Consider the following 26954-nt stretch of genomic DNA (forward strand, 5'->3'; position numbering starts at 1 on the left):
GTGCATACACTTTTATATGTTTGTTAACTTAATGTCTTTTCACTTAAAACCACAAAGAAATACATTATATAATTACAGAAATGATGTACCCCACAAAATGCTTTTAAACTTGGTTCTCTTGTACAGTTAGTTCTTAATGTCTCTAGTAGTAAAATAACTCAATATGGCTTGGCAAATGCATAGATTACATGTAATTCTTTTGTCTTCTCTCAGTCCTCAATCTACAAACTTGCTGAAACATATACAGTATTTTGTAAAGCATAATGTATGATATTTAATTTCTCCATAAAGCCCACTGTGGGCAATCAACAGTAAGGCTTTTAATTCTACAGCGAGTGCACTGAGCTTCAAGTGACATCACTGTGTTCTTAAAATAGTTCTGTACAGTCTTGCAAGAGCACAAAAACTTAAGTCATTAAAAAAAAAAACTTGTCTCATTTTGAGATATTTTCTTTACTCCTTCCACACGCTGATCTTGATAGTGATGGCCATTCCACTGAAAGTGAAAGTTCCCTCCTCTAGCTCACATGAGGAAAACTGTTCTATCATGACTGACAGGCATTTTCATATAAATTTAAAAAGGCAGCACCTTAAAAAAATATATCTAGCTAAGCTTTCCCCAATTGTACTTGCATTACATAGTAATAATTAATCTAATCTACCTGTAGGCAAACCCGCAAGAAAACAAAAACAAAAACAATCCTCAGTGTGCTTTTTGTGCCAAAGCAAGGACAAATAACAGCAATCACAACCCTGAAAAGCCTGTGGTATCTGTGTCAAAGAAACAGCCTGTCTGCCTAGCATAGGTGAACAGCCTGGTTTACCAGGCAGCATCCCACATGATTCCAACACAGCAGGAGGTCACACGGTTAACTGTTGAAGGAAAAAAAAACATTGTAATTTAAGAAAGATACTTGGTTCAAAAATACAGAAGCAACAACTGAAAGAAAGGTTAAGGGTGTGGCTCAGTGGTAGACTGTTTGGCTAGCATGCATGAGGCCCTGGATTCAAACCCCATCAGTACCACCCCTACTCCTAAAACACTGTCTTCCTCAAACACTTACTTAAATTGTTTTGGGTCTAGTTTATACCCTTCTCCTAGTTGGCTGACACAGTGTTCTACAGGGTTCAGTTGAATACTATGATATACTGTAATAGTATAAAGGTTTGAGAAGACAGACAAAAAGGCCATGGATCATTTCAAGGAATAAGGCAGCAGAGAGTAAAGAAAATAACTAAAGATACTTCAAGCCAAGCAGTATGGCCCAGCCTTTAACCCCAGCACTCCGAGGCAGAGGCGGGAGTAGGGGTTGGAAGGGGGCGGTGGTGTCTCTCTGCGAGTTCCAGGACAGCATGGTCTACAGATTGAGTTCCAGGGCAGTCAGGGCTACAACAGAGAAACCCTGTCCCATAAAGCCAAACAGGACAGGAGTAGGGCTTGTTCAGGTCCTGTTGCTGTCATAGCACAGACAGCATTTTTGAAAAAAAAAAAAAAAAAAAATGCAAAGACTTACAAAGAGGGACTTAACTAAATTTGTTTATAATACAATATTCATCATAACTAACAAACGCTGTTGACTTTCAAAAGAACCCAATTCCAACACTGTAAAAGATGAGGAACATTTTACAATGACCCATTTGCATTTAAAAATATGATTCTAAGCTGGGCGTGGTGGCACACGCCTTGAACCCCGGCACTCCAGAGGCAGAGGCAGGCGGATCTCTGTGAGTTTGAGGCCAGTCTTGTCTACAGAATGAATACAGGGCAGCCAAGGCTACAAACAGATACCCTGTCTAAGAAAAACAAAACAAAACCCAACAACAACAAACCAAGAGCAGCAGCAACAACAGCAAAACCCAAAGGCTAACTATATGTCTCACACACCCTAACGTATGACAGAAACTGAGTATGAAAGTGTTCTATGTTCTAATTCCTAATAGCAATCAATTTATATTAAGGCCTACCTATAAATGATGTTCTCTATGGTGAAAACAATTCAGTTTCTGATTTTGGTATCTGTGCTGCCAAAGCTAGCACAAGGTGGGTTTTGTTGTTGTTGTTGTTGTTTTCTGATACAGGGCTTCTTTGTGTAATAGTCTGGGCTGTCCTGGACTCACTTTTGTAACCAGGCTGGCTTCAAACTCACAGCGATCTGCCTGCCTCTGCCTCCTGAGTAGCACAAGGCTTATAATAATGATGATGATGATAATAATAATAACAATAACAACAACTATTATTATTATTATTGTTGTTGTTGTTGCGATACAGTCTATGTAGACCAGTCTGTCCTGGAACTTGTTCTATTATAGACCAGGCTGGCCTCAAACTCACATAGCCTCTGAGTGTTGGCCTAAAGATATGGTCATCATGCCTAAGTTTCTAATTTTTTAAATTTTTTTAAAGATCTATTTATGTGTTTAATATATATGAATGCTCTGCCTGTATGTTCACCTGCAGGCCAGAAGAGGGCATCAGATCACACTACAGATGGTTGTGAGCCACCATGTGGTTGCTGGGATTTGAACTCAGGACCTCTGAAAGAGCAGTCAGTGCTCTTAACCGCTGAGCCATCTTTCCAGCCCTCTAAATTTTTTTAAAAAATATTTTATTTATTTATTTTTATGTATATGAGTGCTCTATCTACCATGTATACCTGATTGCCAGAAGAGGGGATCAGAGGGTATAGACGGTTGTGAGCCACCATGTGGTCGCTGGGAATCAAACCCAGAACCTCTGGAAGAGCAAACAGTGCTCTTAACCACTGAGCCATCTCTCCAGCCGCCATCCCTCTAATTTTTAAGACCAGGCTGGCCTCAAACTCACAGAGACCAGCCTGCCTCTGCCTCCCTGAGTGCTGAGATTATAGGCATGCACCACTGCGCCTGACTTGAGTAGGTTTCTAATTTTAATAAAGTTCCCAACAATTTTTGTATTATGAAAGAGATTAATATTTTAGTCTTTACCTAGTTTTTCCAGATGTATTTTTGACTACTTTCCGGAAAGACTGATTTGCAGTGGATCTTGTCGACAATGTTCGAGGAGAGGCACGGACAAAGCCAGATGGTGGGTTCTTAGGGATCTTCTTTACTAGGTGAGTTACCCATTTTTTTTGTTCATCCTGAGAACATGCTAACAGCAGCATATCTCTTGCTGATGTTACATCGTAACTCACTACATTGAAAGACAAAGAACAAAAACCCACAAAACTTTTACAATTAAAACCATAATATGGTATTAAAAACTATTAAATTCATAATTTTCACAAGTTCTCTTTTTTAAAAAAAAGATTTATTTTTATGTATATAGTATCCTGCCTGCATGTACACCTGCACACCAGAAGAGGGCAGCAACCTCATTATAGATGGTGTGAGCCACCATGTGGTTGCTGGGAATTGAACTCAGGACCTTTGGAAGAGCAGACAGTGTTCTTAACCTCTGAGCTACCTCTCCAGTCCCCTAAGTTCTTAATTCCTAACATACTATAGTTTATTATACCTGGACAATAACTTTGTCTCAATTTGACTAAGACTGAAATTTTTTCTAAAAACCAGTAAGATCAAAATCAATAGTCATAAGCACAGAAAAATAGTGTCAAATTAGAAATATGAACAATGCAACAGTGAAACAAACACATGTATTTGCAGAACCTACATCTCTTACTTACAACAGTCTATGTACGTCTCCTCTGTCTCACTGTGAGGGGCTATGATGAGCACACTGGTGAGGCACATAGGAAATAAGGAAAGGTAAGAGCTCAAAGGGATCAGTAGGACTCAGGCTCAGCTCTTCTCAACTTACAAGTTTTATAGTGCCTGCCTTTGGAAAAGGGGATGATCTGCTTTCAAAACCTGCTAAAGGCTGAATCACTAGCTCTGTGAAAGGACTGCTGCACAGTCCCTCAGGTGCCAAGACATTCCCTCTTAGAACTCACAGCACCGAGTCATCTCACACACTGCACCTTACCTTTGCATGGGGAGATCAAGTCCTCTTTCTTGTCTAGGTGATCCCTGTGGCACTTAACATGGCATCTTCGACACTCCAGGGCAGGGGGTGGCTTAAAGACATGCCACAGAGGTTTGGCACAGGCCTCACAGTTGGCAGGGAAGTGGTAGAGTGTAGGAATGAACTCATGGCCTTTGTGATTCTGGAAGTTAGTTTTTTCACTTTGTTGAACTGGTTCCATTTCTATATCTTTTCTACATTCACCTTCATTTGCATACAGTATCTAAATTCAGGAGTAATAGAGAAAAATTGAAAAAAACAAAACAAACAAAACAAAAAAAAAAACGACCTGTTACTCTGCAAATAAAAATTCTAAATACATGAAAACACTGATATCAGCCGGGCGTGGTGGCGCACGCCTTTAATCCCAGCACTCGGGAGGCAGAGGCAGGCGGATCGCTGTGAGTTCGAGGCCAGCCTGGTCTACAAAATGAGTCCAGGATGGCCAAGGCTACACAGAGAAACCCTGTCTCGAAAAAACCAAAAAAAAAAAAAAAAAAAAAGAAAAAAAAAAAAAAAAAAAAAAAAAAAAAAAAGAAAACACTGATATCTATTTCACAAAAACACTTATTGCTTTGGTAAAAGAGCCTTTAGAATTACAATGTAAATTTGTACCTGAAATATTTTAGGAATTTCTTCAGTTTCAGCTCTGTACACATCTCCTTGGGTTACAGGTCGGACATGAAACAATTTACTAAGACAGAAATAAATTATATAAACCCATTATACGAATCTCATTGGTAACAAAAGGCACACATTTCACTGAAGAGAACATATAAAGGGCAAAGAAGCAAATAAAAAGACGTTCAGCATCAATACTCATTTGGAGTGTGTGTGTGTGTGTGTGTGTGTGTGTGTGTGTCTGTGTGTGTGTCTGTGTGTCTGTCTGTCTGTCTGTCTGTCTGTGTGTTTGGAGAAACAGGACATCACAGTATACTTTTCAGAACTTAAAGTTTAAAAATAAACTAATAACACCAACTATTGATGAAAATGTAGAGAAGTTAGATTCACTCATATATTACTGGCAGAATTGCATATCTATTTGAAAAACATGGCCATTTGTTTTATAAACTAGACTCACTCTCATTTTTATTATCCACTCAAGCTCATCACTCATAACTAGTGAACCATCACCAGAGCTTGCTCAACTTCCTTTACATTCAACCAGTACCAGCTCCAGAATACTTAAAATAAAAATAGCTAACATTTTAGGTGTGGGTGTACATGCCACAGAGTATGTGCGGAAGCTAGACAACAACTCTCTTCTTCCACCTTGTGGATTCCAGGGATCAAACTTGGTAACAAGCATCCTTACCCACTGAGCAATCTTGAGGGTCCTTCACTTAACCTTTTATAACTTGAATCGTACTCACCAAACAAACTTCATGTTGAATTTATGTTATACACTTAAAAATTTCCAACTAGTTGTCTCTAAGCATCTTAAATATAGAATGTATTTATCTTTACATATACTACATACACACCTCTATGATAATATAGACAATGTAAAAAACCTTTAATATATTATTTTAAAAGAACAGATTTTTGTTTATATTACTTGGCATAAACCACTAATGGTATCAGTGTGACAATCAAATAATGTTATACTTAAAAAAAGAAAAAGGTTTGGGGCTGGAGAGATGGCTCAGAGGTTAAGAGGACTGGCTGCTCTTCCAGACAGCCTGGATTCAATTCCCAACACCCACATGGCAGTTCCAACACCCTCACAGAGACATATATATAGGCAAAATGCCAATGCATATAAAATAAAAATTTAAATTGAAAAAGGATTTAATCTCTTGTGTGTAAGTGTTTTGTCTGCAAGTTTGTATGCGCATCACGTGTGTGCCTGGTGCTTGTGGAAGCCAGAAGAAACTGTTGGAGCCCCTAGAACTGTAGCTATAGTTGTGAGCTGCTATGTGGGTGCTGAGAAACAAACCTGGGCAAGGGCATCAAGCATTCTTGATCTCTGAGCTACCCCTATTTTACTTTCTGAGATGATCAGGGAACTCAAGATCACTAATAAAATTTTGCTTTTCACACTATATAAATCTTGTATACAAATTTTCCTTTTCCTTCTCACACTTTGCTAAGATTAGACTTTTTTTTTTTTTTTGCTAAGGTTAGACTTTTAAACTTGTACATCATGTGTGCTTGTTTGCGTAAATGTGAGTGCAAACATGCCATGGTGCATACATGTGGTCAGAGGACAATGTTTGAGTGTTGGTCCTTATTTTTCCACCTTCCATGAGACAGAGGGTCTTTGCTGCTGGCCTTCCAGCTTCTGGAGGTGCTCTGCGCCTCCTGACAGCTTGCGGTGGAAACTGGGGCTAGATGTTTACTCTTCTGCATCCACCTTTTACATGGGCTCGGGGACCAGAACTTGGGTACTTAGGCTTATATAGCAAATGCCAATTTTACCCACTGGGCCATCTTGTTTAGAATACATAACATTGTCTAAATAACACAGAATGTCAAGCAGTTCTAAAAATAACTCATTAAGTATAAGAGTAAAATGATGAAAAAGATCCAGGCAAAGGCTACTTACTCTATGTCTAACACCATGGATGGGCTGGACTGCTCCTTGTCTTGTTCGTCATTGTAGAACAGGATTTTCTTGCTGCTTACCACAACATACTAAAATGACAAAAAGGGAAGAAGAATGAAAGGAGTAACACTAACTTAATTTAAATTGACTAGCATAATTTCCATTTGTGTTTACATTTTATTGTATTAATTTAAAATAAATTTTAGTAATACAGCAGTTAATACAAGTTCTATGCTTTACAGTAAAACATGTAACAAGATCATCAATGAGAAGAAATTAGGTATATGATACCTGTTTCTTCCAGCCGTATCTTTTGATATTTCCTCTGTTTGGTACAGAAAGCCAACCTTCAATTCTTGACTCTAGGAGGAATAAACATAGGTATAGGTGTCAATCTTAAAATTTAAAACCAAATGAAAAACTACAAGTTGTCTGATCGCATGCAGCAACAGGCAACAGAAAACAGCTAAATGAAAAAATGCTGCGGTTTGCTCTTTCATGCTTCAATCACACAAATTAACTTTTAATGGCCAAACGAAGACTGCAGGAAAAAAAAAAAAAATCCCAAGCCACTTTCTTCAAAAAATTAACATTTAGTACCCAATTGAAAAGCTATGAAAAAACAATGTCTTTAAGAGCCAGGCAAGACTGGAGTGGATGACAGCTTAAATGGAATGTGATATACAATACTTCCAATATTACACAACATTCATATAAAAATACTCAGCCAAAAGAAAGAAAGGAAAAAAGAAAAAAAATGCAGCAAGTTGAACAATTAAGAGCCATGGATTACACAAGAGCAGGCAAAGGTACTGAGGTGTCCTATTACTCACAGAAGACAAGAGTAGAAGATAAATAAATAAGGAATGCAGGCAGAATCAACTAGATACAAAGAATAAGAGACAAGCATTTTATTTGTTTTCTTAGTTAAATATTTGAGTAAAAAGTCAACAATTTCATTAAAATTGTTCAAATTTGGTTGGGAAGCACTTCATTATCTATATAAAGTCCAGTTCTAAGCCTTCTCAAACTAATGAAATACAATTAACTCAATAAACATGTTTTGTGTTTGCTTACTTATTTATTATTTTTATTTTTATTTTTTGGTTTTTCAAGACAGGGTCTCTATGTGTCATCTTGGCTGTCCTGGACTCACTTTGTAGGCCAGGCTAGCCTCGAACTAACAGTGGATCTGCCTGCTTCTGCTTCCCAAGTGCTGAGATTAAAGGCATGCGCCACCACGCCCAGCTGCTTATTTAACTCAATAAACAAAGGAAAACCAAAAATAAGTAGGTTAACTGCTAGCATTAATACTATAACTGTTGACTATTTATACTCAAAGCCTTCTATGGCAACTGTTGCTAGTATCACATAATGTTCATTCCTTCTGTGCAGGATGGATCAATGCTAGGCCACTGCACTACCACAGTTACTTCACCAGCTTCTATTTTTTTTTTTTTTTTTTTTTTTTTTTTTTGAGACAGGGTTTTTCTGTGTAGCCCTGGCTGTCATGGACTCACTTTGTAGACCAGGCTGGCCTCAAACTCACAGAGATCTACCTGCCTCTGCCCCCCGAGTGCTGGGATTAAAGATGTGTGCCACCACGTCCGGCTCAGTTTCTAACTTTTAGAGACAGCCTCACTACATGACTTGAACTTACTGTGTAACCCAGGCTAGACTTGAATTAATCTCCTGAGTGTTGAGGTCACTGGTTAAATATATCTGGTTAATTACATCTAGAGTTTATTAGAAGTGTCTGAGGTATATAGAGATAGTTATATCAAGTTGAAGATCTCTGAGCATCTGATTGCCAAAATGCTTTGCAAGTGATATCTTATATTTAAGACTTGTATAGTCTTAAGAGTATAGATTATCACATTCTTTTTACAAATATTTTACATATATGAATCTTCATACATGCCACAAGAGAAAATAAGATTCCGTTACAGATGGTTATGAGCCACCATATGGTTTCTAGGAATTGAACTCAGACCCCTGGAAGAGCAGTCAGTGCTCTTCACTGCTGAGCCAGCCATCTCTCCAGCCCAGGACATCATATTCTTACATGTAGTTCTATTGTCACTTTCCACTTAAAGAGAATTATGACACCAAGGCTTTACAAAGGTGTGTCCTCTGTCTGTATCAGTAAAGCTCCAGGATCAAACGCCATGTCTTAACTTCTGAGCTTATGTTTTTAAAATGCAATGGCAGTCTTATTTCCAAACAAGTTTCACAGTACTAAGTTACTAGCTGTAATATTCTTCTTGTTGCTACTCCCACCAGTTACTTAACAGTCTCCAAGCTTTTGTTTATGTTAGTCAACCTCATGTAAGCTACAGGTCATTAAATGAACTTGTGGCAAGTTAAAAACCAAAATTTCTCTATTTCTACTTGGCCTTTTACTATTTACTTTGTTGACAATTATTTTTCTCATAAATAGTTCCTTTGTAAGTTTTGAGAGAACAGGCACCACAACCTAGCACTTGGAATCTAATACACAGAAAATGTATAGTTGATAATATATTTTTTATTACTTTGCTATTCTGCCTTTTTTTCTAAATTAGCCAAATAACTCTAAATAGTGGTTGCAATTTAAAAACCAAACAGGCAGTTTCATATTAAATAATGTGTGGAAGGTTGCTCCTCATATACTGATGATGCATAAACATTTTATCTTATAAAAGGAGGAATACTACTAGGAAGTTTTCCTATTAATATGGCAAAAACGGAAGCTCTCATTTTAAAGTGTGGTTTAGGGTATCTAATATTAGCAATTCCTTACTAAAATAAGGCCCTTGAATTTTGACATTTATACAAAATAGTGCATTCTAAAATACCCTATCCTACCCACTGCAGTAATTTCTCTAAGTGAATAAATGCTTAAAAACAAAAACAAAGTCGGAGGGGTGGGATGGGGGGGTGGGAGTGGGAGTGGTGCACACTTTTGATCCCAGCATTCTGGAAGTAGAGGCAGGTGGAGCTCTGTTAGCCTGGTCTACAGAGCAAGTACCAGGACAGTCAGGGCTGTGTAGAGAAACCCTATCTCAAAAAACCAAAAAACTGCAACCCAATCTAACCAACCTAAGAACCTTTAGGATTCTGCCCCAGTATGCCTACCTGTGATGTTGTTGCCTACCTGGCACTGGGCGTGACCCTGCCCATATATAAAAAGACAGACCCCCTCACCTCCTTCTTTCTCACCTCTTATTCTCTTCCTCTTTGCTATCTCTGTTTCTCTCTGGGGTACCCTCCTCCTTTCCTTCTCTCCCATGCTCTCTATGTAATACCTGCGGCCTGGCATCTTATTTTTTTTAATCATTAATAAGACTCCCTCCAACAAAACGAAATTCATGTTATCTAGTTGTACATTTGAGCTGAGAACAGAATTAAGACCAGTGATTATAGATTTACCTCTCCCTCCCTCCCTCTCTCTCTCTCTCTCTCTCTCTCTCTCTCTCTCTCTCTCTCTCTCTCTGAAGAGATAGCTCAGAATAGAGGCTAAGCTCACAACATAGCAACACTGGCACTGGCCTCTCTGTTTCCTCTCCTTCTTAATGCATCTAAATGCAGAATTCCTGAAAGCCACAACTAAATGTGCAAGTCAAGTGCTGTAAATTCCATTTTTCACACCACACACAGAAGTTAGATTCTCTAGAAAGTAAAAGGAACTCAGAACTTAGAACTAGATTTTCATTAACAATTTGCCACAGAAGTATAAAAACAACGTGGATTTTACACAATATATAAAGTAATTCTAACAACAACAACAACAAACCTTCACTGTAGTATTATAATACCAAAAACTGACTCTTTCATCCAAATAACAGACTGAGCCCAACTGGATGTAAATTAATAGTTAACATGGGCAGCTTAAATAGCAAAGCCATTGTTAACCCTGATGGAAGGACCCCTCCCTCTTCTTCTCCCAGTCCCACACTCACACCCTCTTCCCAATTTCCCTATCCCTTTATTCTCAGAAAAAGGGAGGCCACCCATGGGCACCAACCTATCCTGGCACCTTAAGCTGCAGCAGGACTAGGTGCATCCCCTCCCACTGAGGCTAGACAAGGCAGCCCAGCTATGTGAAGGGGATCCAAAAGCAGGCAAGAGAGTCAGAGACAGCCTCTGCTCTAATTTTTTTCAAGACAAGGTTTCTCCTAGGTTATGTTGGACTTGCACTATAGTCCAGGCTGGCCTCAAACTCACAGAGATCTGCCTACCTCTGCCTCCCGAGTGCTGGGATTAAAGGTGTGTGCCACTACGCTCAGCTGCCCTGCTCTAATTGTTAGGGGGCCCACCCGAAGAACAAGCTACACATGTGCTACATATGTGTAGGGCCTTGGTTGGTGGTTCAGTCATGTGAGGCTTCATGAGCCCAGGTTAATTTACTCTATAGGTCTTCTTGTGGTGGCCTTGACACTTCGGGTTCCCTCAATCCTTCAAAGCCAATTTTTTAAGACTACCAAAGTTTATTTTAATATACTACATACAATTTAATAGAAGTAGAGAGCCACAGCGCAGTGTTTTAGCTATGTTTTAAAAGTGACATACAAAACAAATGCAATCAATTAATGCTCAAATAAATAGAAGCACGGCTTCCAATTGGGTAAGGTCAGAAACCCTCACATATTTGCATAGTTGGAAACTCACCCAGTGATTCACTACTATCAGGCTTAAGTTATAGAGTGTGAGATCCAAGTGAATGGAAAAGAAAATGATACAGATATAGAGATAATGAGGGCTGACACCAACGACTTTGCTAATGTTTTATCCCCCTACACTCTCTTCAGATAACTAAGTCAACAATTCCATGAGAAGGCAAGAGAAAGAATAGAAAGTCATTTTTAAAAATAACTTATTTATTCTTATTATATGTACATTGGTGTTTTGCCTGCATGTATGTTAGTGTAAGGGTGTTGGATACCCTGTAAGCTGCCATGTGGGTGCTGGGAATTGAACCCAGATTCTCTGGAAGGGCAGACAGTGCTCTTAACCACTAAGAAATCTCTCTAGCTCCCCAAAGGCCTTTATTATACTGAAGTTATTTTGTCATTTGGGTTTAAGACAAACTGTAACCCTAAAATAATCTCCACATTCACAGTGTGCCAGATGGCCACCTGGCAGAACCAAGGGTAGAGCAAGAAAAGAAAACTTCTCTAGGAACTTCAGTGATAAGTGAGAGAAGTAACATGCATTTCTAAGATTTTTAGAATTGGGAAATTTAGGAGAAATTTGATCTAACTAATGACAAGATACTCATGAAAAACACGATAGAGGCTGAGAGCTGGACATCTAAGATATGTTAGAATTTCTATATTACATGGACATTTCAGAGAAATAATGACAGAAAGAGATTACTTCATTCATACAACCATTAAGAAAACCAAATTGAGCCGGGCGTGGTGGAAGAGGCAGGTGGATCGCTGTGAGTTTGAGGCCAACCTGGTCTACAAAGTGAATCCAGGACAGCCAAGGCTACACAGAAAAACCCTGTCTCGAAAAACAAAATCAAGGGGACCACTTCTCCTTGGTGGGGAGGCCTGGTGGCATTCAGAGAAAGGATAAGTAGGCTACCAAGATGAGACTTGATACCCTATGATCATATAGAGGGGGAGGAGGTCCTCCTCGGTCACAGACCTAGGGGAAGGGAATAGGGTGAAAGCAGGACGGAGAGTAGAACGGGAGGATACAAGGGACAGGATAACAATTGCGATGTAATCTGAATTAATTAAATTAAATTAAAAATACAGAAAAATACATAAAAAAAGAGAAACAAGCCAAATCATTGAACTAAAAATAGCCTGTACTTAAAAAAAAAAAAAAAAAAAAGTCATTATAACTGTTGAATAACTATCCACACTCAATATTATCCTTTTATAGAATGCAGACTCATTTTCTACTTTTCTTTTTAAAAAAAGATTTATTTAGGCAGGCTGTGGTGGTGCACACCTTTATCCCAGCACTCAAGAACACAGAGGCAGGTGGATCTGTGTTCAAAGCCAGCCTGGCCTATATAGGAAGCTCTAAGACAGCCAGGGAAACAGAAAAATCCTGTTTGGAATCCCATCCCCAAATTTATGTATATGGATGTTTTGTCTATACGTATTTCTGCACACCAGAAAAGGGCATCGGGTAACATTTACAGATGGTTGTGAACCATCTTGTGGGTGCTGGGTATGGAACTCAGCAGCCACTCCTGAGCTGTTTCTCCAGCTCTCAATTACTAATCTAAAGTAAAAAAAGGAAAAACTGTCATCTTTAAGAACTATTCAGGAAAATGATATACAGCATATATTATGGAAGAATATTAAAAATACTTTTAAGGATTTCTCCTAGATCTTACTATAAAACTTTCTTATTTATGAAAACCATTTTTAAGCATATAGTAGATGGCAACCTTAATAAGAATTTTCAACTGAGAAGCAAAATACCTAATGCAGAGAGGGTGAAGTAATATATAATTAAAATGCTGGGAACAAAATGCAGGTCCTCTGCAAGAGCAAGTGCTCTGAACCATTCTCCAGCCTTGAGGGAAAAGTGATTTTGTTAAAGAGTGTCCTTTAATTTCTACATCCAATAGGGAAGTCAGGGTTCAGCCTGTTTTATTTTTCTAAAGGTTCCAATACTAACATCACGGTGATGATGAAGAACAGCTAAGAGTACACCAACATCTGATAGCCTCAGAAACAAATACTTTAAAACAACTCAATCCCTTTGCCAAATGATTCCCAAGTTAATCTACTAGATCAGGATTCTAAAATCAAAGTGGATTTATAACCTGAAGTCTGCCAATCAAACCTGGTTACCTCATGAGTTCGGCCAATCTGGATCTCATCAACTTATCTTTTGATTCAAGTCTTCTAATTATGTTCACGAATAAAACAGAAGATGCTGAAAATTTACACAAAACCAGAAGAATACTATAAAGCTAATGGAAATGCATGGGATAAACATGCTTGAGATTTTTGATTGACGTTAATTAGACCCCATTTACTCCAGAAGTATCCTGTGGTGAACAAACAATGAGTTCACAACTTTAGTTTAAAAACTAAATCACTATAACTGTCCTGGCTGTCCTCCACCCCTTGAACTTAATATAAACTAGAGTTATCTGGGAAGAGGAACCCCAGATGAGAAAATGCTTTTATCAGATTGCCTACAGCCAAGTCCATGGTGTACTTTTCTTAATTAATAACTGATGTGGGACAGCCCAGCTCACTTTACACAGCACCACCTCTGAAGAGGCAGTCCTAGAATATGTAAGAAAGCAGGCTAAAGCCAGGTGCAGCAGTGCTCGTCTATAATCCCAGCACTCAGGAGGCAGAAGCAGGTGGATCTCTGTGAGTTCGAGGCCAGCCTGGTCTACAAAGTGAGTCCAGAACAGCCAAGGATACAGAGAGAAACCCTGTCTTGAAAAAAACAAAAAACAAAAACAAAACCAACCAACCAACCAAAAATATAAAAGGAGAAGAAAGCCCTCCATGGCTCCTGCTTGAGCTCCTGCTTGAAGTCTTTCCCTGACTTCCCTCAGAGACACAGTGTGACCTAAACACTCCAAGCTGTTCTTCAAAAAAATTTTTATTTATTTATACAATGTGTATGAGTGTTTTGTCTGCATGTTATCTGTGTACCACGTAAGTGCCTGGTGCCTCTGGAGGCCAGAAGAGAGTGCCGGCTCCCTTGGGATGCTCACAGATGCTTGTGAGCCACCGTGGGTGCTGTGCTCTGAGTGGAAGCCAGAGCCTCTAGAAGAGTAGGTATTGCTCTTAACCACTCAGTCATCTCTCCAGACCCAAGGTGCTTTTGGTCATGATTTTTTATCACAGCAATAAAAACGTTAAGACAACAGTCAAAGACCTCCAGAAGTCATATTTTTTACTAAGTCTGACCTCAGATGTCTGAAGAGCTGAAACACAGGCTCTTACTAAGCCACAGCCATCTTCCTATGGGAGAAAGCTACAAGTTTCCAGAGGCAGAAACTGTGTACGAGAGGCAAACACTAACAAACAGAAGGAACCCCTAACCTTCAGAACAGGAAGGTTACCCTGTTCAACTTACCCTCACAGAATCCTGATTTTGGGCAAAAAAGGATCTCAGGCTGGGCATGGTGGCACACCCCTTTAAACCCAGCACTGAGGAGGCAGAGGCAGTTGGATCTCTTGAGTTTGAGGCCAGCCTGGTCTACAAAGTGAGTCTAGGACAGCCAAGGCTACACAGAGAAACCCTGTCTCGAAAAAACAAAAAACAAACAAACAAACAAAAGATACCCACCTCACCAGGGCAGAAACCACATGATATAAGTAGATGGTCCTTTGAGTACCACTTTCCTGAACAAGAAAAAAAATTCCTAGTCTATCTACTTTATGATACTAGAAACAACAACAGTATATGATGCTAAAATATATTATTTGTCTTTACTCACTTGGGAAATACACTAACTAAAATCTATTTTCCACTACTTTGTTAAAACAAAACACTTCTAAAATAGTGAACTAAGAATGTTGGCATGGCAAGTATATATAGTATATATAAATGCATGTTTTAATTTTTTTAGATTTATCTTTACCTTATTTTTATGTTTTTTGTTTTGTTTCTTTTTGCCTGTCTGTATGTTTATGTACCATGTGTAGGCCTGGTGCCTGTGCGAAGCCAAAGAAGGGTGCTGGATCCCTTAGAACTGGAGTTACAGACAGTGTGAACTACTGTGGAGGTGCTGGGAACTGAACCCAGGCCCTATGAAAGAACAAAAATATTCTTAACCACTAAGCCATCTCTCTAGCTACATGTTTTAATTTTTTTTTTTCTTAATTTTTGGGGTTTTGTTTGCTTGCTTTTGGTTTTTCAAGACAGGGCTTCTCTGTGTAGCGCTGTCTGTCCTGGACTCCCTGTGTAGACCAGGCTGGCCTCTACCTCACACAGATCCATCTGCCTCTGCCTCCTGAGTGCTGGGATTACAGGAGTGTGCCACAGCACCCAGTTTTTATGCTTCACTATTTATAACCCATTCACTTCACTTGAACTCCAATTAAGCCAAGAATGCGTTTTTTTTTGTTTTTTTTTTTTTTACTTATTTTAATTAGGGAAAGAGAAAAAAGGAAACATTAGCCATTTACTTCTACTCACTTTTTCGGCACTCCAATCCCGTCCTCTTAACTGAATCACCTTTTCTCTACTTCTCCAAACTTAAAACTTGACAAAGTCTACTGAAGGTTCCTTGCTATTACAGTGGGTAGGTTTTCTACATATAGCTGCGATGGTTCTGCTATGAGTACACACACACACACACACACACACACACATACACACACACATTATATAAATACATAAGCACTAAGCAGTGGACATTCATAAAAACATATTATACACAGAGAAACCCTGTCTCAAAAAACAAAAACACAAAACAACAACAATGCGGGCAGTGGTGCTGCACGTCTTTAATCCCAGCACTCGGGAGGCAGAGGCAGATAGATCACTGTGAGTTTGAGGCCAGCTTGGTCTACAAAGTGAGTCTAGGACAGCCAAGGCTACACAGAGAGATCTTGTCTTGAAAAAAAAAAAAAAAAAACCCAAAGCAAAACAATATCAACAATAAAAACATATTAAAGCCAGGCATAGTTGTGCACACCTCTAAGCACAGGTCGGGGTTCAGGGAGGAGGCAGAGGCAGGCAGATCTCTTGAGTTTGAGGCCAACATGGTCTAAAAGGTAAGTTCCAGGACAACCAGGGCTACACAGAGAAACCCTGTCTTGAAAAACAAAAAAGATATATGTTATTTTTTTAAAACATCTTCAAGGAGTTTCTCAGGTACAGCCTCTTAGCACATCTGAATAGCCTGCTTATGACTGGTTTTATTTTACAAAATGCACTTAAATAAACAACCATCACATGTCTTGGCTATTAAAAACAACTCCTTAAATAGTTAGGGACAAAATGACAAAATAGAAAAAGGAGAACATTTCCACAATACTTGAGCAGACTTGGGCAGCAGAGAGAACTCCTCTTACCTGGAAGGTTTCCATCCGCTTCATCAGCACTAGGAAAACTAGCAACACTAGTTGAATCCGAAAGGTCCAAGAGCTTTGCACGCAGTTGCTCAATATCACTCTCTTTGCTAGCCAACTGCATTTGAAGTTCATTTCTATGTGTACATTCTTCTACTAATTGCTATTTTTGAAAAATAAAATAAAAACCAAACAATTTCAACATTAATAAATGAAATGTAAATGAGTAATTAAATTGTGAGTGTGAAACATGGTTAGTCAGGATGGCCCAGAACAATAATTTCTTCTTTTTCTTTTTTTTAGGTTTTTTGAGACATGCCTGGCTGGGCCAGACCTTCTTAGCCCAAGTAGTCTTCCTGGCAGCTCTAAGTAGCTGGGACAGGAGTAAGCTACTATGCCTGGCAACTACCACAGATGAGGATGTTCTGTAGAAACAAGGTTCTTTCTCAGTTCAATGCTAACGGTAAATTCCTTTTACTTTTTTTGTGTAAGATTTTACTTTGTGTACATGAATGTTTTGCTTGCATGCATGTATTTGTACCATTGGATCCCCCAGAACTGCTGTTACAGATGATTTTGAGCCACCATATGAATGCTGGGAATCAAACCCAGCTTTTCTGTAGAGCAACAAGTACTCTTAACCACAGTGACATCTCTCCAGCCCCTAACCTTACTTTGTTAAGAAATGTTTCTTTTTTCTTTTTTAAATATAAGGTATGAAAAAATACTTAAAATATCAGCAAACTATTTTTTATTTTCTGGCTCTGAATGAATTAAAATTAAAAGCACAGAAAACTCAGGATAAAATCATAAATAATAGAATCAAAGCCTGGATGTAAATGAGTCTTAAGACAATTTTATATTCTTGACATGTCAAAAAATATAAAATATTATTGGTATTTTATTTTAGAAAAGTAGATACCAAGTAGAAAAACAAGCTACTTATATTTTTAAAAAACCCTCTAGCCTAAGCACAATCAATTTAACAACCATATTCCAAATTCAGTTGCAATCTAAAAACAAAATCCTTAAATGCCTCTCTTAAACCAGGGCCTCTAATCAAGCAACTTATAATTAGTAAAAATAACTCAAGCCATGACAATTTAGAGGCGAGAGAGCATCTCTGAAAAAAATTTTTTTGAAGATTGATTGTGGGCCATCATGTGGCTGCTGGGAATTGAACTCAGGACCTCTGGAAGAGCAGACTGTGCTCTTAACCTCTGAGCCACCTTTCCAGCCCCTTCTTTGACATTTTTAAGAGAAAGTTTATATTAGAGCATATATGATCAAACTGTAAATGCTGTAAATTAAAATATAAATTTTTACAACAGTCAGTCCACTGTAAGCAAGGCAGCTACAAGTAGACTGACACAGTGAGGGGCCTCCGTGCACTCGCACAGACCTTACCGCCTGCATGTCGTTCAGCTCCTTCTGGTACTTCACCACCATTTGGTTAAATTTCTCTCTTTCTTGATTAAGCTCCAGCTGCAGCTTTCTATTTTCCTTTTCTTTTTTTCTCAAATCTTGAGTATTAGCTTTCTTCCTATCAATTTTAAAATCTTTGCGATTCATTATTTCTGCCAACTTGTTAACAGCCTGTTCAAACATTAAAATAGTATTTGTAAGGATCTATATACTGTAGCCACTCAACTTTAATGTCTATTAAAATGTATTGGTTTTCAAGGTTATGCAGGATTTTTTCTTGGTACAGAGATATATGCAATGGCGCTATGGAGACAACTGCCCTATGAGAGGTTAAGGACACTCCCTAGAAAGCTTGCATATGTGTCACATGTCTTCTTCCTTCCTTTCTTTCCCCTTCCTCCTCTCTCTTTATGGCTCATTATGTAGCTAGCTGGCCTGGACCTTATTACATAGCCCATACTGGCCTCAAATGCAGAGCTCCACTGGCCTCTGCCTCGTGAGTGCTGGGATTAAAGGCATGTGCCACTGCACTCAGTTCCATGTGTTTCTTGAGATGGATAAGCAAGGAAAACACATGGAAGGAAGGCAGCAATAGCATTGTAAACACAGGTAAGAAGGCCAGAGAGAAATCTCTTTCCTTTGGACAACCAGGAAAGCAAGGGGACCAAACATCTGATTAGGTCATATAGATGCCCCTTTTCTTTTGCAATGTTTATGTGTGCATGCGTGTATGCACATGTGTGTATACATACATGTGTGCAGAAGACAAAGGTTGATATTCAGTGGCTTCTTCAATAGCTTCCTCCCCCCCCCCCCCCCCCCCGAGACAGAGTTTCTCTGTGTAGTCTTGGCTGACCTGGAACTCACTCTGTACACCAGGCTGGCCTCGAACTCATGGAGATCCATCTGCCTCTGCCTCCCAAGTGCTGGGATTAAAGGCATGTGCCACCACACTCAGCTTGCACTTGAGGGATTTTTTTAAAACATCCGTCAAGTGCATTTTTAAGATTATTTTTAGTTGCAACATAAAGGACTGAGAAGCAAAGTAGGTAACCTTAAAGATTCCTGTAAGATTGAGGCACCTACCCAAGTAATTTTAATATGGATTTAGATTATTAAGTAATAAACTTAACATGTATTTACTTAAATGTAAAATTACTGTCTATGCTCATTATTTAATTAAATCATACTAAAATGAGAGGAAAACAATTACTGTAAAAAAAAAAAAACTCAAGCACTTAGTTTCTGAATTACTGGGTAACTGAGTAAGATGACAAGACACACAAGTTTTTCTCCCACCTTTTTTTTTTCTTGATATAGTATTTCATGTCATGATATCACCCATCATGTTTTAATGACAAAATCAAACAAACAAAAACTGACCTAGATGCATTACAAAATGCAAGATGCAAAACAAAATGGTAAGCAACCACCCTACAGTTTTTTACTTATTCCCAAACTACTTCTCCGGCTTTTGACCTGTTATATTTCCCCTTGGAGTGCTAGGAATGGAAGCCAGGACCTCATGCTTACTAAGCAACTGCCCTACTACAGAATTGTGTTATCATATACTTGTGATATGCTAGTGATAACAGTGGGATCATACTAGTGAAGTTACTAGACATGTCAACTCTCTTAACTGCAATCCTATGTCTCAGTAAGTCTTCAATAATTAATAGAGTTTGACTTTGTTCTAATGAAAAGCTAAAGCCAACCTTCATTTAGTAAAAACATAAAGAACAATTATTAATTTTCTGATACTCAAATGAAAACCCATGGGAAGAGCTGATGGCACGTGTACCTGTGTTTTAAGGGTCCGTTCAGTACTGATATTCTTCTCAAAGGCAGTCTTAAGATTATTTATTTCTTCCTCCTTCTTCAATTTATATTCTGCCAATAAATTGTGTAAACCATTACTGCACAGCATTAAGTTATTTTATCTGCACTCCAAACTAGCAATGTCCTCAATTACTGAAGTTAGTATACATTACATAGTAATGCATGGTATGTTTCAGTAATTTTACTAAGGTAACTGGTTAATTTTGTTTTTAAATACATGTAGCCCAGGCTGCCCTTGAACTCCTAGTTCTCTTGCCTCTACCTCCCAAATGTTGGGACTGCATGATTTGTCCAGCTCATTAATTCCCCCTACCCCCTGTCCTCCATCTCCACCCACCCACCCCTTCCCTGGCCCAGACAGGGTTTCTCTGAGTATCCTTGGCTGTCCTGGACTCCTTTTATAGACCAGGTTTGCCTTGAACTCACAGAAATACACCTGCCTCTGCCTTTTAAGTGCTGGGATTACACGCATGGGCCACTGAGCCCAGCTTCATTAATATTAATTCTTAAGGCTATATAAGTAGTCAATATATGAAAACAAGTACTTAAAAACCTAATGTAAAACGTAACTAAAGATTAATCTCAGAATTAGTTTTACATCTTCTTTCTTTTTTGACATGGTATCAATCAGGCTAACTTGGAACTTATAGAGTCTGCTTCTGCCTTCCAAGTGCAGGAATTAAAGGTGAGCACCATCATGAATAGCTACACTGTTGCATGGGCGCCCTGTAGTATGGGAGCACTTAGACAATCAGAGGCCAGAAGAGGGAGGGCATCAGACCCTCTGGAACTGGAGTCACAGGGGGTTATAAGCTGCTCAATGTGGATGCTGGGAACCCAATTTGGGTCTTCTAGAAGAACAGCAAGCTCTCTTAATGGATGAGCCATCTCTCTAGCCCTCATATTATCAATTAAAAAACAATACTGAAGTTGGCCAGGCGTGGTGGCGCACACCTTTAATCCTAGCTCTGGGGAGGCAGAGGCAGGCAGATCTCTGTGAGTTTAAGGCCAGCCTGATCCACAAAGTGAGTCCAGGACAGCCAGGGCTCTGTGTAACACAAAAACCCTGTCTTTAAAAATAAAAAGTGTTGGATATCCTGGAGTAGGGAAAACTGTGAGCCACCATGTGGGTGCTGGGAACTGAACCTGTGTCTTCTTCATGAACAGCAACTGCTCATAATTACTGAGCTTTCTCTGCAGGCCCACACTGTTGTCTGTTAAGGAAATTCTGTATACCTTCTTCTGCTGTCCTCATCCTTTCTGTTAGCTCTTCATTTTCTTTTCTTAGTATTTCAATATCTTTGGTTAGCACACTGTTTGTTTCTTCAAGCTAAAGAAAGCAAACAAAGGTTATTTCATACTTAAAGCTAAATATCTTTAAAATAATACTTAACACCTGTAGATGAAGCAGGTCAAACATTGCTTAACTATAGAAAATACCTAGTTTCCAGTTTAAAGTATGTGAATGAATCGTGCACACACCTTTAACTCCCAGCACACAGCGGGCCGAGGCTGTCAGATCTCTGAGTTCAAGGCCAGCCTGGTCTCCAGAGTGAATTCCAGGATAGCCAGGGATACACAGAGAACCCTGTTTTGAAAAACCAAAACCATCCCCCCCAAATTGAATATAGAATTAAATTCTAAATGTTTTAGGAACAATTACCTTCCAAAAACGGTAGGTATACACACATATATGTGTGTATGTTTATGTGTTTACACATATTAAGTAAAATAAAGTAAAAAAGTATATTATAAAGAGAACTAGATAGAAGACTAGGAAATTGCACTTATTCCTAGCTCTACTGTTAACCTGTATGGCCCTGGGCATGCCATCCTCCTGTATCTCAGTTTCTTCATGTGACGAGGATGAAATACTATGTTCACCACTGACCAGTTTTACTCATAACAACAATTGCATTGAAGGAGTGTTATTTCCCCCCTTTAGTTGGATGAGGCAGCAAGTGGGGAGAGAGTTGAGATATGATCTAGTAATATACTCCAGGTTGGCGTGGAGCTATGCAGCTGAGGCACTTCTTAGACCTAATGATCAGTCACTAAGTGCTGGGATTATAAACCATGCATGGCTTATCATTTCTCTCTCTTCCCACCCTCCCCCCACTGTGTGTGTGTGTGTCTATACATGTACGTGTACATGCTGGAGCACACTCATGTAGAGTCGAGAGCAGGACACAGGATCTCTTTAAGGTATTGAGGTAGAGTCTCTTACTGAACAGAAAACTCACTATTTTGGCTAGTCTGGCTGACCAGGAAGCTCTCAGGGTCTGCTTGTCTCCTTTCCCAATGCTGAGATTACAGATATCGGCAGCCATGTCCATGTTTTTATATGGGTATTCGGAGATTCAAACTCAAGTCCTTGCCTCTGAGAATAATATATTAATCCTCTACACCTCAGTTTTGCCAAGATCACATAGCTTCTCGGAGGCAAAGGCAGGATTTGAACTCAGGCATGCTTACAACAGAGTACTTGTTAACCTAAAAAAAAAAGCTTCTGTAACTCCCACTTATCCCACATTACATAGAAAATACAGTCTGAATTGAAAGAATAGGGAATTAGTAGGATTGGCTTTTATCACAATGGATTAGTTGAGTATCAACAAGGAGTTTCTTATCCCAGAATGGTTTCTCTGAATTTCAAAGAAATCTAATTCATACAACTACTCTCAACATAGTAAAGAGAATAAAAAGTGAGTTTAAGATAAGCATGTCTTCACATAAAATACAACAGAGATCTATCTACAGTAGGGCTTTCTGTCATTACCAACTGTTTTTGATAAACACAGTACAAGAAGGCAGGAAGCATAAGTACGCATGCACATCTACACACCCAACACTTTAAGTGTGACGTAAGTCAGTTTCAGTTAGACATCCATCCACATACCACTTACCCGACTAACGGTGTGATCCTTATCTGTCATCTCCTGTCTAGTTCTTGAAGCAGCTTTCTTGCTTTCTTGAGTCAACTCAAAATACTGCTCTTCCAAAAGTCCTCGAGCCAACTGCTCAGACTCAGCTTTTGTTTCTGCTAGATCCAACTGAGTAGAAAGAGTTTCTCTGCAACACAGTTTTAGGTGAAATGAATAAAAACAAATTTAGTTCATTTTCCTTACTTGATCACATAAATCACAACAATTACCATGCTAGATATAGCTGTTTATACCTGTAAATCTAACAACTAAGTCTTGAAGCAGAAGGATTGAGAATTTAAGGCCAGCCTAGACTACATAGTGACATTATCTCTGGAAACAACAACAAACCAAAAAACTTTCCCCAGCGACCCCTGCCCAAATCACACAATTTTCTCTTAATAACAGAACCAAGGATTTTACTTCTTAAAATAAACTTTAAATCCATTACAACATTTTTTAAATAAAAGTAATGACCTTAACTACTTAAGCCATTTACTTTTAGAAAAAGACTTTGCTGTGGGTCTGGAATATAAAATAGAGAGGAGAAGTTGAAAGCCACTGACCAGGAGGTCAGATTCAAGATACTTCATCCCTATTTCTACTGGATACAGACTCTGGGCAAGTTCCTTGTACTTCCTGGACTTAATTTCATCAAGTCATTAAACTAGAAAGTTAAAACTAAGTTATCCGTGAGTAATTCAATGAGATTAGGAAAGGATACAGATTCAAACTACTGTTAACTATTAGGAAATGTTATTAGACAATACACTTTGAAGCTTTTCAGAATTCTCAGAGTATGGGGTCAGTTACAGAATCTACCACTTGGAAGGCAGAGGCAGCAGGACCGATCAAGGCCAGCCTTGGATATAAGAGATTCTATCTCAAAAAACAAACTTTTCGGAATTGACATTTACACTAGGATTTGATTGCTATCATCTGTCTATTTGTCCCAAAGATCCTCTCTTAGACAAGCCATCTTGGTCATCTGTATACTTTCCTGACTTTTGTAGGGTCTCAGTAAATTTGGATAGTAAATTTGGATTATCCCTAATCATGACCACCAATGTCTCTTCTTTCTCTTTTTTGTTTTTATAAATATTTATTTTTATTTCATATGTATGAGATTTTGCTTGCATGTATTTAAGTGCACAATACGTTGCTTGGAGCTCATAGTAGCCAGAAGAGAGAGCCAATGCTTTCAAACTGGAATCTTAAGGCAGACTAGTCTGATTTGGTATTAATTAGCCAAATAAATTAGCCCTACTACCTATCTTTCAACTTAAATTTATGAATGCCTTTCTCAAGTATAGGTTCCTGTTCTGTTCCAAAGCAAAACAGACATACTTTTCACTTTGCAGCTCCTGTATTTTCTTTAAATTTTCTCTGTTTTTTTCTTCAATTTCTTCTTTAAGTTCCTTTACCTGGGTTTTATAAAGTGTCTGTAAAAAATGAGTGATAAAAATTACGTTTTTATGGTTATAAATCATTTAGCAGTTTCTTTACTTTAAAAGTTGGCTCAGTGGTTATCTGCTCTTCCAGAACACTGGAACTTACAGAAGAAACAAACAAGCTGGATGGTGGTGGTACATGCCCAGCATTCTGTGGTGGAACACACCCAGCATTTGGGAGGCAGAGGCAGATGGATCTCTTAAGTTCGAGGCCAGAACAATTTCTAGGGCAGACGCAGCTACACAGGAGCACCCTATCTCGAAAAACCAAAAAGAAAAAACAGGTAGAGGGCACAATTTGATAAATATTAAGTCAGTGTTGGACTACAACTCAGGAAACCCCATCCCCACCACACCGTAGCCTCCATGTTTAGCAACAAAGTCTTTCTTGGTTCAACACAAGGTCTTACTCTGTAGCCTGGATCCACCTGCCTCTACCTCTGGAGGGTAGACTTAAAGCCTGCACCACCATGCCGAACTAATACAGTGTTATTTACAGTTGTAATTTGATGGTAACTGCTGAAAAATTGCACCAAAAAATGGTTTTTTTTCCTCTTTAACAATTTAAATAGACCACAAACCTTAAAAAGAAATGTAATTTATAGAAAAAACCTTATTTTGGTTTTTCAAGTCAGGGTTTCTTTCTCTTTGTAGCCTTGGCTGTCCTGGACTCACTTGGTAGACCAGGTTGGCCTCGAACTCAAAGAGATCCACCTGCCTTTGCCTCCTAAGTGCTGGGATTAAAACTCTTAAGTTCCTTGTTTAAATCAGTCAAAGCTGCACAGAGAAACCTTGTCTTAAAAAATAAAAAGTTTCTATATTAAAAATAATTTTCACTTACAGAGAAATATTGCTCAGCTTCAAGTTGATCTTGTAACTCCCGCATCTGCCCTTCATTTCCTCTGTATTGCCTTTAGATAAAAGAAGATCAGTAATTAAATCTTCCTATTTATGATAGATTTCATTTAAATTGCTAAAATGCAAAGGTTCAATAACTTATGCAAGAAAAATATTTCAAAATCATGTTACTTTTCTAGCTAATCTGGGGAGGCAGAAAAAGTCACAGAAAAACATTTTAAATGTCTTATGTGGTAAACAAAAGCAGAGGTCATAAATTATTTAAGTAAAAAAAAAATGAGGTGTAACATACTTTGGCAATTAAATACATGAAGAGGTATAAAAAGTAATTACATAGAGAATCAGAACAATAAATTGGTAAGGAGAAAGACAAAATACGTATACATCACACACATAAATGCATCTCACAGGAAAAAGGATAATTCGGGAGAGAAAAATACTCAAATCCGTAAGGCCACAATAGACCCAGATTTTCAAGGATTAATCAATAATTAATTTTATCCCAGGCTGCTAGGAGTTAATATTAGACAGCAATTGCTTTGTAGTTTAGTAACAAGCCATGTAGTTGATATAAAGTACATAATAAATGTCCATTGAGTGCTAAGTGCTTGGGGGGAAAAGTATTATGTGTATTTTCTGATAAAAATGGGGCTTCTAAATGAAAAAACAAACAAACAAACAAACAAAAAAAAAAAACAAAAAACAAAACACCAAAATTATTTATTGCATTGAAACATGCCTAATGATGGATGGTGATGGCACATGCCTTTAATCTCAGCATTTAGGAGGTAGCGGCAGGTAAGACCAGCCTAGTCTACAGAGTGAATAGGACATTGAGGGGAACAAAGAGAAACTCTGTCTCAGGGAAAAACAAAACCAAAACCAGGCCTAACAGTATAGTATGTATCTGGAAGAAATAAAATCAAAACTTGGAATAAGGAGTACCAATCTTTCATTCTATATTTTTAAAGCAGGCCCGCATATGTTCTGAAAATAATGACACTCTGGCTTTGTTTTGATCTCAAGTAAGTACGCACATGACATCTCAGCACTAATGGAAAAATAAAAAGACTGCAATTTTGAGATGAACCAAAGAAACAAAACAGCTTCACACCCACCCCAAAACTATGTCTAATTGTAATCTCTAAAGTAAAGCAACCTGGAACACTTCCTGTCAGGTAGAGTAGCTTCACTTTTGTGATGCTTGCAAATCTTCTTTGCAAGTAAGTAAATTCTTTTATCAAAATTTTGTTTTTCTTCCACAAAATTTGAGATCATATGAACATATAAAATATCAAGCATCTCTAAGCTAATGAAAACACAAAAAGATATTTTTAAGACTTACTTTGTAAGTTGAGCTAACTCAAATTCTAACAATCTCTTTGCTTCTAATAAAGTATTTATTTCCTGTTTCATCTGTTTTTCTAAACCTTTTAAATTGTCAGCTTCAAATGCTTGAGTCTTCAATTCATTCTGTAGCAAGAGCCGTTTATTTGATTCCTGTTCCAGCTGCAGAGTGAGATTCTTAACCTATGAATGAAAAAAATGATTAACATCTTAATTTTTTGGAACTTATTAGATATCTAAAAGGATACTAACTAATCAAATCTCAAGAACATTATTATCCCTTGCACTACTCTAATTCTTCCTATGTCTACTACTGTATATTTATTCTAAGTAAAAATAGTATATATACATTTTAGATATGGAATCTGTACAAAAAAGAAAAAGCTTACTTTCAACTAGTCTGGAAATTTTGGAAAATTGTGTGAGGGGACATTCCAAATGGGGCCTCTATTTTTTTTGAGACAGAGTTTCTCTGTATAACAGTTTTGGCTGTCCTGGAACTCATTCTGTAGACCAGGCTGGCCTTGACCTCACAGAGATCTGCCTGCTTCTGCCTCC

At 38.3% G+C, this 26954-nt stretch overlaps 1 protein-coding gene across 1 annotated transcript in view; it reads right to left on the bottom strand.

The window, feature by feature from the left end:
• Nucleotides 1–815: 815 nt before the first annotated feature.
• The window catches only part of Rock1 (Rho associated coiled-coil containing protein kinase 1), a 110588-nt gene continuing 84449 nt past the window's right edge, over nt 816–26954 (bottom strand). The window contains exons 20-33 of the mRNA XM_051163273.1: nt 26395–26579; nt 25033–25102; nt 24088–24182; nt 22723–22888; nt 21053–21146; nt 19779–19867; nt 17960–18148; nt 16556–16715; nt 6843–6913; nt 6552–6640; nt 4619–4697; nt 3965–4226; nt 2965–3172; nt 816–873 (exon numbers count right to left, since the gene is read on the bottom strand). Of these exons, the coding sequence (XP_051019230.1) occupies nt 870–873; nt 2965–3172; nt 3965–4226; nt 4619–4697; nt 6552–6640; nt 6843–6913; nt 16556–16715; nt 17960–18148; nt 19779–19867; nt 21053–21146; nt 22723–22888; nt 24088–24182; nt 25033–25102; nt 26395–26579 (1761 nt within the window). The 3' untranslated portion in view covers nt 816–869. The remainder of the gene's footprint in view (nt 874–2964; nt 3173–3964; nt 4227–4618; nt 4698–6551; nt 6641–6842; nt 6914–16555; nt 16716–17959; nt 18149–19778; nt 19868–21052; nt 21147–22722; nt 22889–24087; nt 24183–25032; nt 25103–26394; nt 26580–26954) is intronic.

This window comes from Acomys russatus, chromosome 20 (assembly GCF_903995435.1).
Source record: "Acomys russatus chromosome 20, mAcoRus1.1, whole genome shotgun sequence".
In the NCBI taxonomy this organism is placed as follows: domain Eukaryota; kingdom Metazoa; phylum Chordata; class Mammalia; order Rodentia; family Muridae; genus Acomys; species Acomys russatus.